The sequence below is a fragment of the Hylobates moloch genome, unplaced genomic scaffold (genome assembly GCF_009828535.3).
Source record: "Hylobates moloch isolate HMO894 unplaced genomic scaffold, HMol_V3 SCAFFOLD_15, whole genome shotgun sequence".
Lineage (NCBI taxonomy): Eukaryota > Metazoa > Chordata > Mammalia > Primates > Hylobatidae > Hylobates > Hylobates moloch.
The window spans coordinates 43,860,616-43,880,700 of record NW_026652290.1 but is presented as its reverse complement, the minus strand read 5'-3'; the positions used below and the strand labels follow the sequence as shown (position 1 = coordinate 43,880,700).

Genomic DNA, 20,085 nt, shown 5'->3' with positions numbered 1-20,085 from the left:
AAGCCACTTAAAATAAAAACATGAAGGCAGTGAATATTTTAAAGAAGAAATAACCTCTGTTTAGCGACCTTCAATGATAAAAGATAAAAGATGATTTACCCAGGATGAAATAACAATTCCCTTAAATTCAATGTTTTGTATAAAATGTTAATTGATTGTATTTTACCAAATTATTCCCCATAAACTGGAACAAAATGTTAGTACTAATTATAATTCTGAAGATAATAGGAAAGCAATAAAAGAATGACTAGAATAAAATAAGTTGACCCAAATTATCCCATTCAGAAAAGATTGCTTTCTCTTCGAACTCAACTGCTTAGTTCAATTCAACCCACAAAATACTTTTTGTATCAATTTATGACAGTGAACATACCCAGTCTTATAAGATAGGTACCTATAGTCATATATTTAGCATATGACTACATTGTATGTTCCTACAGGACAGTGACTAAGTTTTTATGCAAAGCAGTAGAGTTCTTTGCTAATAGCATATTCGCTTAATGTATTTTGCAATTCATCAACCTTTCCCTCATTATTCTAAACTGCATCCTGATCTTGCCTACTACATTTTAAATCTGAATTCTCTGGAATTACTGTACTTCATTTGTTCTTTAGACCAACGTTCTCTTCTACGATTTTTCTGGCAGTCCTATTTTAAGTTTATGAAATATTAAGGGGTGCTATTATTTGGAACGTTTTTCTCACAAGTAAAATACTTAGAAACATAATTACGTACAGTTTGAATAACCTTATGTATAGCCTTGAATAGACAATTTTCAATGTTTTAATGTATACTACTAAGTAGGCACTAAAAAGATACAGGTCTACTTTGTGTTAAGATTTCTACATTAAGTATAAAAATTCACTGCAAAACAGAGTATCTGGTATGACACATTCTCATAAAAAATAAATTTATATGCAGACATCCTACATATAAACATAACCAAATAAACTGAAGATTATGTCTAGGTATAACAAGGTATGATTATGGTAGATGTTATTTTCTTCATTTACTTTTCTATATGGACTAAAATTTTGTATAATAAACATGCATTAATTTTACAATGATTAAAAAAAATGTTGATTCCACTCTGAAAAACAAAATAACTGGCCCAAATGAAAAACTGCTAACCCAGTGTTTTCACTTACTTAACAATTAATGAATGCCTACTACCTGCCTGCCATTGTGTTATGTAATGGGTAAAGTAATGAATAAAAAAGGCAAAAATCTCTGCCCTCGTGGAGTACATATTCTAGCCAAAAAAAGAAAAACAAAAGATAATAGTCAAAATATATGTTAGTGATTGCATCCCTCAAAAAATAATACAAGGAGCACTCACGTTCTAGGCACTTGACTTAAGTAAACAAGAGACACAAAGATTTCTGCCTTTGTGGATCGTACATTTCAGCTAGAATAGACAATAATAAACCTAACAAATAATTATATAGTATACTAGAAAAAGAAGAGCAGAGTTAAGGATACTGGGAATATTTATAGAGTAACAGGTTGGAATTTTAAATGGGGTGGTCAGGAAGCCCTCATTTAAAGGTGACCTTTGACCAAAAACTTCAGAGGAAAGGAAGTCAAACATGTGAAAATCTGCGCAAAAAACACTGCAGGCAAAAGTTACAGCTCTAACAAAGGTCCTAAGGGAAAAGAACGTCTGGTTGGTTCTAAGTATGGAGACGGGCTGGAGCATTGTGAGGGAAGGGGAAAGGAACAGCAAAGTGCTACAGGGAAAAATAAAGTGAGGGAGAAAGACAGGAGTGTGTGCAGGGAATGGGGGGGTGGTTATTTCAGAGCCCGCTGTGTGGAAGACATTGTGTGAAGTCTTTGTTGTCCCCCACCCCACCCTTTGTGGGGGACAAACAAAGACTACACAATGTCTTCCACACAGCGGGCTCTGAAATACTTTTTATTGAATCACATACAAAAGTAACAATAATGATAAGGACTATCAGAGATCCAGTCCAATAACATAGCCCCTAGGTCAATTAAAAATATAAATTGTAGGAAGAAATAATGGGAAAATTGTAATTCTGCTTCACATTTCAAAGTGTCATGTTCAATTATCTGGGAAACGCCGTGTTAACACATGAATGATAAACAACTCAAGATGAGAGAATAAACGAAGGCATATAGTTGAGGTAGTTTTAATGTATGTCCACAAATTCTAATACTCCTTCCTTCCATAGCTGGAGCTTAACTTCCCTCCCCTAGAGTGTGGGTTATACTTAGTGATTCACTTTTAAAGATGAGAATATGGAGGAAGTGATGAGATATTAACTTTTGAGACTGGGTCATACTAAGCCCTGCAGATCCTCCTTATCTCTTGGATTGTTGGCTGGGGGAGAGGGGAAGGTGGAGCGAGAATAAATTTCCACAAAGAATACATGAAGCAACCCTAGAGAGAGGTCCACCTAGCAAAGAACAGGCCTCCTGCCAATAGCCAAAAGCCACCTGAGTGAGCCATCTTAGAAGTAAATCCTCCAGTAGCAGTCAAGCCATGACTGTGGCAATCATCTTTTTTATTGTTGTTTCTTGAGATCGAGTCTCGCTTTGTCATCCAGGCTGGAGCGCAGTGGCATGATCTCGGCTCACTGCAACCTCTGCCTCCCGGGATCAAGCAATTCTCTGGCCTCAGCCTCCCGGGTAGCTGGTATTACAGGTGCCAACCACCATGCTCAGCTAGTTTTTTGTATTTTTAGTAGAGACAGGCTTTCATCATATTGGCCAGGCTGGTCTTGAACTCCTGACCTGAAGTGATCTGCCTGCCTTGGCCTCCCAAAGTGCTGGAATTACAGGTGTAAACCACCAGCCCTAGCCATCATCTTGATTACAATTTCCTGAGAAACAGTGAATCAGAACAACCCAGCTAAGCGTCTTGAATTCCCAACCCAAGAACCTGTGAGGTATCAATATTTGTTGTTTGAAGGCATTAAGGTTTCAAAGTAACTACATAGCAATAGCCAATAGTTAATACTGAAAATATTTTAATGAAGCAAATCATGGAAGAAGTTACTGTTGACCTTTAAAAATAAGACTAAAATTTATGCAGCCATAAAAAATGATGAGTTCGTGTCCTTTGTAGGGACATGGATGAAACTGGAAAACATCATTCTCAGTAAACTATCGCAAGGACAAAAAACCAAACACCGCATGTTCTCACTCATAGGTGGGAATTGAACAATGAGAACTCATGGACACAGGAAGGGGAACATCACATTCCGGGTACTGTTGTGGGGTGGGGGGTGGGGGGGGCGGGGACAGCATTAGGAGATATACCTAATGCTAAATGACGAGCTAATGGGTGCAGGAAATCAACATGGCACATGGATACATATGTAACAAACCTGCACATTGTGCACATGTACCCTAAAACCTAAAGTATAATAAAAAAAAAAAAAAATTTCAACACAACCACTAAAAAAAAAAAAAAAAAAAAAAAAAAAGACTAAAAGTAAATACTTCCCAGTGAATACATTTAATACTATCTCAATTCCAGACAAACTAACAGTAGCTTTAGCCTCAGACTCTACCTCCGCATACCCAGAGTATAATCTCAAACACTAGAAACCCAAACATTTTTTCTCAGCCATCGAATTAGAAATCTCGTTTCAAGTGCTACCCCACAAATTAGGCAAGGAATCTCTCCCCCAGAAATATAAACCTAAAATGCATATCTAATGTCTTAGGATGATGACAACACACACTGGAGTTCATATCCCCAGTGTTGGTTTTGTATCTTTCTAATCCCCATTCTACTTGGGGACATTCACTTACTGAGGTTGGTGATTTCCTCATTTCAGGGCATTCTACCAACCCAAAGGCCTATTTTCATTTTGTTCTCTCTTTATTACGTTTCTGATGTTTTCCCTGTGTCACCAATGGTATCTCTACTCCAAGACTGCTGCTTACCTCTTTTTCACCCAATAGCTTTCCAATCCTCAAATACACCTAACATTCCACATTATTTATGGAGATCTATTTCCTAGAAATAGTCTTTGCCAAGCCAGGCAAAATTCTACCTGTAAATTTAATACTTACAGTTTTAGGTAAATCCTAGCTCTTATATTTTAGATGTTTTCCATTCCAAAAATTCTTCCTTTTGATAGCAGAGAATTCACCCTGACATAGTACTTACTCTCTCTAGAAGATAAACCCTAACAACCCTTTAAAAGTGATGACTTCTAAACAGGGCATTCTCATTGTTGGAATTCAGTCAACTTGGTTTCCCGCAGTCTGGGAAGGAGTGCAGTTAATTTTTAATTTGAAGACAAAAACAAGGAAGACATACTAAAACTCTTCAATTTTGATAACTTTTTTTTTTTTTTGAGACAGAGTCTCACTCTTTTGCCCAGGCTAGACTGTGACGCGATCTTGGCTCACTGCAACCTTTGCCTCTCAGGCTCAAGCTATTCTTGTGCCTCAGCCTCCCAAGTAGCTGGGATTACAGGCGTATGACACCACGCCTGGCTATTTTTTTTTTTTTTTTTTTTTTGCATTTTAGTAGAAATGGGGTTTCGTCATGTTCACCAGGCTGGTCTCAAACTCCTGGCCTCAAGCGATCCACCTGCCTCGGCCTCCCAAAGTGCTGGAATTACAGGTATAAGCCACCACGCCTGGCTCAATTTTGATAATTTTTATAATTAAGACAGATGGAAATCAATTTACCATTAAACTGTGAATGTTACTTTAAAAAAAGTAACAATACATTCCACCTGAAGTGGCATTAAAAAAAAGTTAAAAAAATTTTTAAAGTAACAGTACAAACAAAAGTGTATTGAAAAATGTTTAAAATATTCAAGCTACTTTTAAATATCCTTCAAATACTTTAACAGCATCCATTTGAAGATAACTAATTCAAAAGTTAAAAACAAATCTTTCCTATCTAGTATTTCAAGCAGTTCTAAGGACCTGTTCCAGACAACATGGTTAGAGAAGACGGTATCCTTAAAGTAATAAACTTGTGTATTTAAATATTGCACTATTATGGCCAGGTGTGGTGGCTCATGCCTGTAATCCCAGCACTTTGGGAGGCCAAGGTGGGCAGATCACTTCAGATCAGGAGTTCAATACCAGCCTGGCCAACACGACGAAACCCTATCTCTACTAAAAATATGAAAATTAGATGGGTGTGGTGGTGGGCGCCTGTAATCCCAGCTACTTGGGAGACTGAGGCAGGAAATCGCTTGAACCCGGGAGGTGGAGGTTGCAGTGAGCCGAGATCGTGCCACTGCACTGCAGCCTGGGTGACAGACGGAAACTTTGTCTCAACAACAACAAAAAAGTTGCATTATTTGACCTTCCACTAATTTAAACTCATCCATTAAGCAGTCTCAATGAGATGTTACTGCATAAAAATACATACAATCCTAGAGTTCATCAATTGGACTCATATTTCAAATTACTGTAACAGTGACTTCAATAACGTTTCACCTGATAATTTATTTAATTGCTTCATTATTTGCCATAAGAGTCCTGTTACATTAAAAGAATGTTTAAGAAATAACACTTAATAATTAGCTTTGGGAAATTACTTTGTTACAGACACAATTAACTAATTTGGTGATTAATAAAATCAAGACAAGCATGTTCACACGCTATCATTTAAAAATTCAACAGGTTGTTTTTTGGCCTTCAAATATGCTCTATGTTGCTTATTAGCCATTAGGCAGCAATGGAGAAGTAAAACTGTCATTATATAATTACGTTTAATCTCTAGTTTCCAAATTTCATGGCAAAGTACTCAATCAAGAAATAAAATGTTGATCAAAATATCATAAAGCTACAGTAACTAAAACAATGAGATGGTGGCACAGAAAAAGGCAAATGAATTAATGAAAACAAATAGTCCAGAAACATAGTCACAGATATCTGAGAATTTAGTATCTGTTAAAATGATATTTCAAATCAGTGGAGAAAGGACTAGGCAACCCTACCTCATATTAGAACAAAAAGAAACTAGCAGTATTAAAAGAAGGAAAACTATTAAAAAGTATTAAAAGAAAACTTTAGAAAGTATATCTGTAGTTCTTGAGGTGAAAAAAAACCTTCCTGAACAAGAACCAAATCTCAGACATCAATAAGGAAAAAAAAAAGATTGGCAAATTTTTAAATTTTAGTTAAAAAGTTTTAAATTGACTTTTTATTGATACATAATAATGGTACATATTTATGGGGTACATGTGATATTTTAATACATGCATCAATGTACAATGATCAAATCAGCGTAATGGGGATATCCACCACCTTAATTATTTCTTTGTTCTGGGAATACTCCAAATCTTCTCTTTCAGCTATTTTAAAATATGCAATAAATTGTTAACGATAGTCACCCTACGGTGCCATCAAACACTAGAATTTATATCTTTTCTATAACTGTATTTTTGTACCAATTAACCAGCCTCTTTTCATCCTCTCCTCCCCGCTGTCCTTTTAGCCTCTGGTAACCATCAATCTATGCTCTATCTCCATGAGATTGATTTCTTCAGATTCCACATATGAGTGAGAACATGCAATATTTGTCTTTCTGTGCCTGGCTTACTTCACTTTACATGATGTCCTCCAGGCTCATTAATGTTGTTGCAAATCAGAGTTTTTTTCTTCTTTATGGTTGAATGACATTCTATTGTGTAGATATACTACATTTTCTTTATCCACTTATTCGTTAATGGACACCTAGATTGATTCCATATCTTGGCTATTGTGAATAGTGCTGCCATAAACATGGAAGTGTAGATACCTCTGTGACATACTGACTTCCTTTCTTTTGGCTGCAGTGTTGCTGGATCACATGGCAGTTCTATTTTTAGTTTGGTAAAAATCTTTTTTAAAGGGTATTGACAAAAAATTAGCCAGGCGTGGTGGCAGGTGCCTATAATCCCAGCTACTTAGGAGGCTGAGGCAGGAGAATGGCATGAACCTGGGAGGTGGAGCTTGCAGTGAGCCGAGATAGGGCCACTGCAGTCCGGCCTGGGTGAAAGAGCAAGACTGTCTCTCTTAAAAAAAAAAAAAAAAAAAAAAGTATTGAAATCAATTACATGTGTAAAAATAGATGAAAATAAATGTATCTATTAGTTTGTAGATGTTTCTGCAGAGGAGAGAGGAATTGGGAAGTGGGAGCAACATTTGGTTCACAGAACATTCCTGTTGATTTGAAATTTTTTACAATGACTACATACTACTTAGGAAATGTTTTGAGTAAAATTTGTTTAAAGAAGTAAAATGTGAGAAACAATTTAATCCTTAGAACAGACATTTAAATATATTGTCAAATCTAAAAAGCGTCCAAATTATACAAATGAGAATGCTACTTTTTCCATTGCATTTAAAAATTACATGATGTTTAAAGTAAAATTAAAATCCTGATCAGCAGTAAATCTGGTACCTTGGCTTCTTCAAGTTCCTTGTTGGCGGAATCCACCACAAAATTTTTCTCTTTTTCTAGTTGCTCTGCTAGTTGGTCAATTTTAATCAATTCTTTACAAAGATGCTCATTGTGGCTGGTTAAATCATCTACTTGACTGCTTACCACCTCCTTACTATCCAAGAGTTTCCTCACATATTCTTCCAAGCCATGATTTGTCTGTTTGAGATCTTCAATCTGTTATTATCAGAAAAAAAAATCACATTAAAATAATTCCTTAGTTTTTTCTGGGGAGCAACTACGTGACTGGAATCAGGAAGGGAGATTTGCCACCCTGGCAAAGAAACTTAACTGTATACCTTTTTGTGCCTTATGAATTTTGTATCATGTGAATGTATTACCTATTAGAAAAAATATATTAAATAAAAATTTTAAATTTTATAGCAATATCTTTCAAGACAATTTATAGATTTCAAAAAGAACTTAATTACTATTTTTAGCCAAGCTATTAGAAAAATGGCCAAATATTTATATCTGCAATAAAGAAACTTCAATAGTTTTGAAATTAATTTTAATACCATTAAGAGTTCTTTTAATTAAATTTCTAATTATTGTTATTAAAATATAGTAACTCTTTTAGGCCAGGCATGGTGACTCACACTTGTAATCTCAGCATTTGGGGAGGCTGAGGAGGGCAGATCACCTGAAGTCAAGAGTTTGAGACCAGCCTGGCCAACATGGTGAAACCCCATCTCTACTAAAAATACAAAAATCAGCTGGGCATGGTGGCGAGTGCCTGTAGTCCCAGCTACTTGGGAGGATGAGGTACAAGAATTGCTTGAACCTGGGAAGCAGAGATTGCACTGAGCCCAGATCCTGCCACTGCACTCCAGCCTGGGTGACAGAGCAAGACTCTATCTCAAAAAAAAAAAAAAAAAAAAAAATATATATATATATATATATATATGTATATTATTAACTCTTTTTTAAAAAGTCCTTTTGAAAGTATCAGTAACTTACTTGACTAAGCTAAATATCAAATCAATCAAGTATTTGCTGACTAATGTGGAGGAACACAGCTTTCCTTCCCAGCCCACTATCAAACCATCAATGGATGAAGAAAAGGGCCTTTTCTATCACGAAGGTATCCAAATGCCTTTAAGAGAAAAAAAAAAAACTAGACCCATTGAACAATGATTATGTCAGGACCTATATTAAATTCCAAAAATACAAAGATAGGTTAGGTACCTGCCCTCAGGGAATTTTTTGTTTACTTGAGGAAATACAAAGACAATATGTTAAGTGCAATAACAAAAATAACTATGAGGTAGTCATGGTACAAATTGTTTTCCATAGTACTTGTCTCTCATTGTGTATTTAACAAATATTTATTCAGCACCTATTGTGTCTAAGATACTGGGTTGGTACCCTGTAAAAGATGCATTAAAAACAACAACAACAAAAAAAAACCACTCACACACAAGTTTCAGTCTGTAAGGAGCATCTGAAATTGCTAAATCCCTGACCTCTTAGTTCTAGCATTATTTTTGCCCTGAGGTTGCCCTTTTCAAACAGCTATAGTTATCGTCTTCCAAACCATTAAAATCAACAAAGTTGTCTTCAAAAAAACTTTATAAGTTGTCACTACATAAAAATATCCTAAAAGTCATGAATTATTTTTAACTAAATATGCTACAATGCCATTTATTGTACCCAGTAAACAGCCCACCAAGAGGCATAATTAAAGTCATTATTTTAATCCAATGTCTCCTACTCTCTTCTTCTCTTTTGGCCTTCTCCTATCTACTCTCAAAAACTCTTTGAAAATGCAAATTTGAGGTCATTCCTATAACCTTATGTTGCCTTATGACACTGAGAATAAAATTTTAAAATGCCATTTATGATCCAACTCAACTTACCTGTCCAACCTAACTTCCCACCACCAGACACACTATAAAAAACAATCACATTAAATTCATTTAAAAACTTATTTTAGGGGAGTTATTGAAATGGACACACTTGAAATTGAAGTGCTACCACAGAACCTTCCTTATGAGAATCCTCAAGGAAAACCCTGCCTAGGCTTCAATTTCAGGAAAATACGTGCCTTTTTTGGATACCTGGTTTGTTCTTACCCTAACAATCATTAATTATTTAACTAATATTTCTATTTGCCTTTGCCTCTAGAAATTTTAAAGCCAAATCCAAAGCCCACCTCTAGCAACATGTACAGAAACTATGTACAATGATCTGTTCATTATTGTCATCCCAGGCTTTCATGGTTTACTTATTTTACCCTACCCTTATTATTTCAGCTACTTTCTTTTAAAACAAACAAACTATAGGATGCGAAACAAACAGATAAACTTCAAGTTGTTTTTCATCTTTGTTCGTGGCTTTTCCTATGCCATGTTTCTCAGCAACAAGAGCACACTAAAAATGTCTGTTAACTTCCCACTGCACCAGGAGATGTTAAATGCTTCTCCTTTCCAGTATGTGTGCCCATAAAGCCTCTTATATAAGTTTATCTCAATGTTTTATAAGATGCATTAAAATCATTTATTTCCCTGTCCGTTCTACTAGATTCTAAACAACTTAAAAGACTGTATGTCTCATTCATTTCTGTATCAACATATCACTTTTTTCTGCATCATTTATTATGTATCTCAAATACAATCCTCAAATTATTAAGCAAATAAGACAAATTATTAGTAATATAAATGAACACTCCCCTCCCTTCTCTCATGCAACTCTACTTTTACTCAATTCCAAGACAAAAGTACTTTAGAAGAGGCAGTCTAGAGTAATACAAAGGATATGGGCTTTGGACTTTGGCAGAGTTAGGTTTAAATCCTGTTGTAGTTCTTTACCAGTTATGTAACTGGGGAATTTACCATATTTTCTTGATCCTAGAAGATGCACCTGACTTCAGAAAAAAAATAAATGAGAGTCTCTTCTGTTAAATGGACAGAATGCCTTCAATTTGTAGAACTGTCATTAGACATTATATAAGAGCTCAAGTAAAATTTCCAGTATTACAGGTACTCAAGTAGTTTTGTTAAAAATTTTTATTTTTAAATAAGATTCACAGGAAGCAAATGTAGTACAGAGAAGTCTCATACGCCCTTTACTGTTTCCGCTGATAGCCGTGTCATAAACGACATAGTATAATATCACACCCAGATATACCATGTGCTTGGTGTTCTATATGATTTTTCTCACATGTGCAGATCTCTGTAACTACCACCTCAAGATATAGAACTGTTCCATTACAACAAGACCATTCTGCTGCTGCCCCTTTATATTCTCCTTCCCTGCCCTCAATTCTTCCCACCAATAATGTGTACAATTTTGTCATTTTGAGAATGTTATATAAATAAAATCAGAGCATGTTATCTTTTGAGATTGCTTTCTTTCACTCAGCACAGTGTCCTTTAGATCCATACAAGTTGTTATTTGAACCAAATAGGATCATTCCTATTTATTGCTGAATAATATTCCATGGTATGGAATACCACAGTTTAACCATTCACCAATTAAAGAAAACTGGCTGTTTCCAGTTTGGGAATATAACAAAGCTGCTATGAACAACTGAGTAGGATATAAGTTTTGAGTAGATATAAGTTTTCATTTCTCTGGAATAAATGCCCAGGAGTACAACTGCTGGATTGTATGGTAAATGTATGTTTAGTCTTACCAAAAACTGCCAAATTATTTTCCAGAGTGGCTGTACCATTTCATATTCTTACCAGGAATGGATGAGTGATCCAGTTTCTCCACATCCTTGCCAGCATTTGGTATTGTCACTATTTTTTATTTTAGTTACTGTATTGTTATTTCATCATGGCCTTAATTTGCATTCCCCTGATGTCTACGGAGGCTGAACATCTTTTTCTAGTATACCAGACATCCTTCTGTGAAGTATCTCTTCATGTCTTTTGCTCATTTTCTAACTGAATTTTTTGCTTTTCACTGTTCAATTTTAAGAGTTCTTCATTTGATACAATAGGTACGAGTCATTTAGCAAATATGTGGTTTGTAGTTAGTCTTTTCATCATCTTAGCAGGTCTTCTGCAAAGTAAAAGACTAACTACAAACCACATATTTGCTAAAGGACTCATACCTATTGTATTAAATGCAGAACTCTTAAAATTGAAAACAGTGAAAAGCAAACAATTCAGTTAGAAAATGAGCAAAAGACATGAAGAGATACTTCACAGAAGTATATATATTCATGTGTGTGTGTATATTTTTGAGACAGAATCTCACTCTCACCCAGGCTGGAGTGCAGTGGTACAATCTCAGCTCACTGCAACCTGCCTCCTGGGTTCAAGTGATCCTCCCACCTCAGCCTCTCAAGTAGCTGGGACTACAGGCATGCACCACCATGCCTAGCTAATTTGTGTAATTTTTAGTAGAGATGGGGTTTTCCCATGTTGGCCAGGCTGGTCTTGAACTCCTGGCCTCAAGTGATCCATCCACCTGCCAAAGTGCAGGGATTATAGCCACAAGCCACCACACCTGGCCAAAAACTTCAATTTTGATTAAGTCCATATTACCAATTTTTCCTTTTATGAGTCATGCTTTTGGTATCATATCTAATAACTTTCCATCCAAGCCTAACTTCCTGCAAATTTTCTCCTATGTTACCTCCTAAAAGTCTCATAGTTTTATGTTTTACATTTACATCTATGGTCCATTTAATTTTTTATGAAGTGTGAGATTTAAGTGGAGGGTAACTGTTTTCCCTATATCTAAATGCTCCAACACCACTTGTTGAAAAGACTATCTTCCACAGAACTGCATCTGCATCTCTGTCAAAAAATCGTTTGGCTGTACTTGTATAGGACTATCTCTAGATTATCTGTTCCGTACCATTCACGTATGTATCTATCCCTCACCAATATCACAGTCTTGATTACTGTAGTTATAAGTGTTGAAATAATGAAGAGTTTTGTTTTTGGTGCCTTCCTGTGGATCACCTCAACATTTTTTAGAATTCTACGTTGATTTATTTATAGTGTTTCTGAGTGTAACTCTTGTTTGATCTTTTTCTACCAGTTGTTCTATGCATTACATTATATATACAGAACTTATCATAGCCTACATTTTAACAGTTCAAGTGAAAGTACAGAAACCTTACCTCCTGTTAGCTCCCTTTACTCTCCCCTATTAATGAAATAATTGTCTTAAATATTGCCTCTACATGCATTTAGAACCACATTCAATAGTTAAATACAATTTTGTAAACTTAAAAAAAAAATTTGGCTCAGAGTAGTGGCTCATATCTGTAATCCCAAGACTTTGGGAGGCTGAGGCAGGTGGATCACTTAAGAATGGGAGTTCAAGGGAAGCCTGGGCAACATGGTGAAACCCCATCTCTACCAAAAAAAAAAAAAAAAAAAATCAGCCAGGCATGGTGGTGCATGCCTGCAGTCCCAGCTACTTGAAAGGCTGAGGTGGGAGGACTGCTTGAGCCCAGGAGGCCAAGGCTGCAGTAAGCAGAGACGATGCCACTGCACTACAGCCTGGATGACAGGGCAAGACCCTGTTTCCAAAAAAAAAAAAAGAAAGAAAGAAATTCTATTTCATTTACCTATATTTTTTGCTCTATATATTGTTCTTCCTACTGCTCCAAGATTACTTCTTTTATCACTTCCTTTCTGGTTAGAGAAATACTTTTAGCTATTCTTTTAGGGTAGCTCTGCTGGCACAAATTATCTTAATATTTCTTTATCTGAGAATGTCTTTATTTTCCCTCAACCTTCAAGGATACTTTCTCTGGATATAAAATTCTGAGTTGACAGGTTTGCTTTTCTCTAGCACTTGAAAAATGTTGTGCCACTTCCTTCTTACCTCCAATCTTTCAGATGAAAAATATCTGCCGTCACTTGAATTGGTGTTCTTCTATAAATAACGCATGGTTTCTCTCTGGTTACTTTCAGGATTTTTTAGTGTCTTGGCATGCATTTCTTTGGGTGACTCCTGTTAGGTATTCAGTCACCTACTTTCATCTGTTTTATGTCTTTGTGCCAAATTTGTGGGAAATTCAGCCATTATCTCTTCAAATTTTTTTTAGCACCACCTTCTCTCATTTTTTCGTCGAACACAGTTTTACCTGTCTCTGAGGCTCTATTCAGATTTTTTTCAATCTATTTTCTCTCTGACGTTCACATTAGGTAATTATTTTTCTAGTCTCATGTTCACTGATTCATTCCTCTCCTCCATTCTATTGAGAACATTGAGTTTTTATTTTCAGTTACTCTATTTTTAAGCTTGTTTTATTGTCACAAAATACATATACATAATTTTCATTTTAACAATTTTTAAGTACATAACTCAGTGGCATTAAGTATATTCACAATGCTGTACAACCATCACCACTATCTATTTCCAGAATTTTTTTATTCCCCTCCCCCAAAAAACTCTGTACCCATTAAACAACAATTCTATCTCCATAATTTGCCTATTCTAGGTAGAGGTGGAATCAAGCATTATTTGTCTTCCTATGTTTGGCTTATTGTACTTAGTACAATGTTTTTGAGGTTCATTCATTTTGCAGCATGTATCCGAATGTCATTCCTTTTTGAATCTGAGTAATATTCCATTGTAAGCATATACCGTATTTTGTTTATCCATTCATTTGTTGACATTTGGGTTTTTTCTACCTCTTGGCTACTGTGAATAATGCTGCTATGAGCATTTGTATATACGTATCTGTTGGAGTCCGTGTTTTCAACTCTTTAGGGTATATACCTAGGAATGGAATAGCTGGATCATATGATTATTCTGTCTTTAAAATTTTGAGAAACCATCAAATGATTTTTCACCATGGTGGCTCCATTTTACATTCCCATCAGCAATGCAAGTGTTCCAATTTCTTCACATCCTCACCAACACTTGTTATTTTCCATTATAACAACCATCCTAATGGGTATGAAGTGGTATCTCATGGTTTTGATTTGCATTTCTTTAATAGTTGATGATGTCGAGCATCTTTTTCATGTAATTATTGACATTTGTATATCTTCTTTGGAGAAATGTCTGTTCAAGTCCTTTGCTCATTTTTGAATTAGATTTTTTGGGGGGAAAAGGGGCTAATTTTAGGAGTCCTTTGTATATTCTAGATATTAAGCCCTTTTCAGATATGTAATTTGGAAAATTTTCTCTCATGTAGTTAATAGACTAAGTTTATGGAGTAGTTTTAGGTTTACAAAAAATTGATTAGGAAGTACAAACAGTTCCCACATACTCCTCTCTCTCTTCCTCAACACAGTTTCCTCTATTATTTACATTTTGTATTAATATGGTATATTTGTTACAACTGAGGAAATAATACTGTTACATTATCATTATTATTATTATTATTTAGAGACAGAATCTTGCTCTGCTGCCCCGGCTGGAGTGCAGCGGCATGATCTCGGCTCACTGCAACCTCTGCCTCCCGGGTTCACACCATTCTCCTGCCTCAGCCTCCCGAGTAGCTGGGACTACAGGCACCTGCCACCATGCCCAGCTAATTTTTTTCTATTTTTAGTAGAGACGGGGTTTCACCATGTTAGCCAGGATGGTCTCGATCTCCTGACCTCATGATCTGCCCACGTTGGCCTCCCAAAGTGCTGGGATTATAGGAGTGAGCCACCACGCCTGGCCTACTGTTATATTATTAATAACTAATGTCTATAGTTTACCTTAGGGTTCACTCTTGGTGTTATCCATTCTGTGAGTTTTGACACACATAGGATGACATGTATCCACTATTAGTATGTCATACAGAATAGTTTCACTCCCCTAAAAATCCTGTGCTCCAACTATTCACCCCCTCTCCCTCCAATTCCTGGTAACTACTGCTCTTTTTATGGTTTCTATAGTTTTATCATCTCCATGTAGTTGGAATCATATATTTCGTAGCCTTTTCAGGTTTGTAACACGCTTTCAAGGTTCACTCTGTGTCTTTTTATGGCTACGTAGCTCATTTTTAAAATACACTGAATACTATCCCATTGTATAGGTGTACAACAGTTTCCTTATCCATTCATCTATTGAAAGACATCTTGGTTGCTTCCAAGTTTTTGGCAATTATAATAAAGCTGCTATAAACATTCATAGGCTGATTTTTGTGTGGACCAGTTACTTTATTTTTTAGTTCCAAAATGTCCATTTGGTTCTTCTTTATATCTCTTATTTTTTCCTGAGACAACTTTTCTTCATTCGTTTCCAGCATGTTCATAATTGCTTGCTGAAGCATTTATATGACTGCTTTAAAGTCCTTGCCAGATAATTACAACATCCGTTCCATTTCAGTGTTGGCTTCTCTTGTCTTTTCTCAAATCTTCTTGATTCTTTGGATTACAATGCCTTTTTTTAAAAATTGAGACCTAGCATTATAAGACTCTGGATCTTCTGTTTTAGTAGGCCTCCTGCGACACTGCTCCAACTAAAAAGGAGGGACATTGCCTTATTTCTGCTAGATCAAAGTAGAAGTCCAGTTCCTCAACTTGGCATCTGTTGATATCTGGAAAGGGTGGTGTTCCTAGATACTGCTAGGCAAGAGTGGGAGTTCAGGCTCCCCACTAGGCCTCTGCCATTACCACCAGCCTGGGAGGAATCCCAGAGGTGCCTCATTACTGTTTCCCACGTGTCCCCCACTGACACCATGGATGGGTGGCCTTTATTGCTGATAGGTGGCAAACGTTCAGGTCTCCACCACAGCAAGAAGAAAGAGTGCCTCTTACTATAAAGTGGGAGCAGATGCCTTGGCTCCTCATGTTGTCTCTGCTGACATCATGGGGTTCAGGGCCTCCTTATCCCCTGGTGAGGATAAAAGTCCTAGTTTCCCACTTAGCCTTCTCTGATATCACCCTGGTGTGGGAGGAGTGGGAAGAGAAAGAATGTAGGTGAAGCACAAGTGGGGCTCCTTGTTATAGTCTGGCAAGCGTGGAAAGTGTAGGGTCTTTACTTGGCCTGAGCTGGCAGGAATGGGGCTGTAGTTTTTTCTGTGGTATTTGCTTGGAGTGGATAGTTACTGTCTTAAAAGTTGTCTGCCTTGATAGGCTGCTCCTTTCCTGGTCCTTTGCCTAGGGGAGGAATAGCTTTTCTTGGGTCTTTCTTTTGTGCCTATTGTTATTTCCGGTTGCCAGTTTTTCTAGCAGCTGTCTGGGACATATGGAGAAAAAGAAACCCAGGAACAAACATGTTGTTCTTTGTGTCTTGAGATCCTTAGCCACCTTTCAAAGTCTTAAATTCTTTTTTTTTTTTTTTTTGAGACGGGGTCTCTCGCTCTGTCGCCCAGGCTGGAGTGCAGTGGTGCGATCTCGGCTCACTGCAAGCTCTGCCTCCCGGGTTCACGCCATTCTCCTGCCTCAGCCTCCGGAGTAGCTGGGACTACAGGCACCCACCACCGCGCCCGGCTAATTTTTTGTATTTTTAGTAGAGATGGGGTTTCACCGTGGTCTCGAACTCCTGACCTCGTGATCCACCCGCCTCGGCCTCCCAAAGTGCTGGGATTACAGGCGTGAGCCACCGCACCGGGCCAGTCTTAAATTCTTTTATACATAATATTCAGAGATTTTAGCTGTACTTGGCAGGAGGAACAAAAAAAAAGTAAGTCTACTCTATCTTCCTGGAAAAAGAAATCTCTTTTAATAGCCTTTATTAATAGCTATATTACATGTCAAGCATCAGAAGAACAGGAACAATACTGAACTTGGAGTTCAGAGAGTTAAGTTCAAATCCCAGCTAACACGGGAGTTTGGAGAAATCGTAGTTCTGTCACTTGTTACTCAAGTGTCATAATTATTTAACCTCTTAGAACTTCAGCTTCTACATCTGTAAATGGAAACGGCATCACTTTTTCACAAGTTCGGGATGATTAAGTAAAAACCGTATACCTGAAAACATCTGACACAACACTTGACATGTAGTTTGCACTCATTGACTCTGACTTTGTTTATCAAAATGGTCAAGATAAAAACTGAATGATTTTAGACCCATAACATTTAAATGAGCTCTGAATTAGTAGTTAGTTATTCTCTATCTTCTTGTTTCAAAATAGGCTCCCACCCCAAATTAAGTCAGGAAAATATGTTGTAACTAAACGCAACCTGTAATTTCAGTGTCGAGATGAATCTATCTTGGTTTCTCACTTCTCGTTCTAGCTGGAGAGTATTCTGGCAGTTTTCAGCTTCAGAAACTGGAGCCCCTAGACCAAAATCATGTTCTTTGGTGGTAACCTAGTACAAAGAATGGGAAATAATATAGAGGCATTCAGTTTAAAACAGCTCTGTGATTTCCCACATCAATACATTTTGAAAATTGATAATATTCTTAGATTTTTTTCAACCATTTCCCACCAGCTAAGAGGATTTCATCAAACTTTACCTTCTTAAACTTTATAAAACTTTTTCTGTGTGTTGTCCAAATGGTACTGAACATGCTTTTCAAAGACATTCCCTACACTATCCTTTTGGTAATCACGGTTCTACAGAAATATGGATCAGTAGCAAATTAAATAGTCTACCTCTAGGCTTGTGTTGTCCAAAATAGCTATTAGCGAGCTACGTTTGCTGTTGCTACTCTATACAAGAAAAAAGGTTTGCAATTCATATCACAAAGAGTGAATTTCCTTAATATATAAATAATCCCTAGAAATAAAAAAGATTAAAAAAATACTCTAATAGAAAAATTGGCAAAGAATGTGAACATTTACAGAAATGGCTCTTAAATATTAAGATGTTCAATCTCAACCTTTAGTGACACAAATTAAAACAACACTGAGATACCCCCTTTTAACCATCACATGGCAAAGATCAGTAAGATGGATATAGCATCCTTATATATCACCGGTGGGAGTGTAAATTGATACAATATTTATGGAGAACAACTGTATAAAATCTATCAACATGACAAATGCACACAGCTTCTGTTCAAATAATTTCTAGGAATTTATACTACAGCTGTATATATGTACACATATGCAAAATAACAAATGTTAGAGATTTTTCACTTTAGCATACTATACATACTATTCTGCATCACGCTGTTTTACTTGACAACGTATCTTAGAGATTGTGTAACTTAGGAAAACAATTTTTTCTTTCCTTGAATCAAGGCTACCATTATGTTAAAAGAGAATTTGTCATGAGCATCTTAGATCTTTCCTCAAAACACAGCTGCTGTTCTCCAAAATCCTACCTAGGGAATTACAGAATCAGGATCTCCCCAGTCACTGATCTTATGATGCAGTCTGTGTAACCCAGCACCTAGACAGGCCGGCAGATTTATTTCCCTTTTTTCTCTTCTCTAAATAAGACACAACTCTTCTTCATTGCAACAGTTACTGCCCCACCTGGAACCTCAACATTAGATCTCACAGAATATTTCAAATTATGAAGCATTTAAACCCCTAGGGGCTGGACTGAACTCCTAACTACCATTTCTTACATGGTTTCTGTTGAAAAACGTATTGCTAGTTATAAACATGATTTAGAATAACAGAATGAAACAACTCCTCACTAGAGCAGTACTGTTCAATTTTTATTGAATTTAAGAATCATCTGGGAATGTTGTGTGAATGCAGATTCTTATTTACAGGCTGAGATTTGACATTTCCATAAAGCTGCTTGGAGATCCCTATTTGGTTGGTACAGAGACCACATGTTGAATCATGCTGTGCTGTAATTTCTTATTTATTTGAATAGCAAGGATCTATTTAAGTCTAAACCCATCCAATATTCAGAGTACTTCTGTAATTTTGTCCCTTCCTACTTGTCCAAACTTATCTCCTACTTGGTACCTCCAAGAATCCCTCTATGAAAGACAAACTATGCAACACCTAAGGGTCTCGCTCTGTCACCCAGGTTGGCATGATCACGGCTCACTGCAGCGTCGAACCCCAGGCCCAAGCAATCTTCTCACCCTAGCCTCCCAAATAGCTGGGAACACAGGCATGTGCCACCACAATTGGCTAACTGTTTTAAATTTTGTAGAGTCAGGGTCTCCCTATGTTGCCCTGGCTGGACTTGAGCTCCTGGGCTCAAGAGATTCTCCTGCCTAGGTCTCCCTGGGATTATAGGCATGAGCCACTGCACCCAGCCCACACATTCTTAATACATATATTCAAAAGTATTTTATCATCTGTTCAATAAACCTTGCCCTCACTCTTTTCTCCATTTAACTTAAGACACTTCTAAGGCTCAGCTGGAATTCCATATTCTCCAGGTTTCCTCTGTCTTCTCCACTGCATAATGATAATCTCTTAATTAATATTTATATGTAGATTATAGAAGAATTTATGTTCTAAATTTTTCTGGATGTCTTCCTCGCACATTTATTAGACTCTTAAGAACAAGCAACGACCAAAAACTCTCTCTATCCCCATTAACCTGCACAGAGTTATTTATGTAATAAAAAGTGTCAAAAAATTTGTTGAGGTTGATAATGAAGCAGTGTGATAAAGCAGACAAAATTAAACTTTCTTCCTCCTCTTTGGTAAACCGAATAAAGTGGGACTTTTGCAAAATTACCTATCAGGCCCAGCTAGGAATTAAAAATAGCAAGAGACCATAAGTCCACCTGACAATCCTAACCAACGATGCTGGAGCTGCTATCCTCCCTCCACCAGCTTTGGGGGCAATATCTCTAGAGGAAAGAGACATCAGTGTATCTGAAATTCCCATGCCTGGTCTTCCCTACCTGAGCTTCCCTACCTCAGGCC

At 36.8% G+C, this 20,085-nt stretch overlaps 1 protein-coding gene across 2 annotated transcripts in view; it reads right to left on the bottom strand.

The window, feature by feature from the left end:
- The window catches only part of TSGA10 (testis specific 10), a 145,601-nt gene that overhangs the window by 114,175 nt on the left and 11,341 nt on the right, over positions 1 to 20,085 (bottom strand). For both annotated transcript variants that reach the window (XM_058428415.1, XM_058428414.1), the window contains exons 2-3: positions 17,474 to 17,602; positions 7,392 to 7,607 (exon numbers count right to left, since the gene is read on the bottom strand). Coding sequence is in view for 1 of the 2 variants with exons in the window: in XM_058428414.1 (XP_058284397.1) it covers positions 7,392 to 7,607; positions 17,474 to 17,602 (345 nt within the window). In the remaining variant the exon portion in view is untranslated. The remainder of the gene's footprint in view (positions 1 to 7,391; positions 7,608 to 17,473; positions 17,603 to 20,085) is intronic.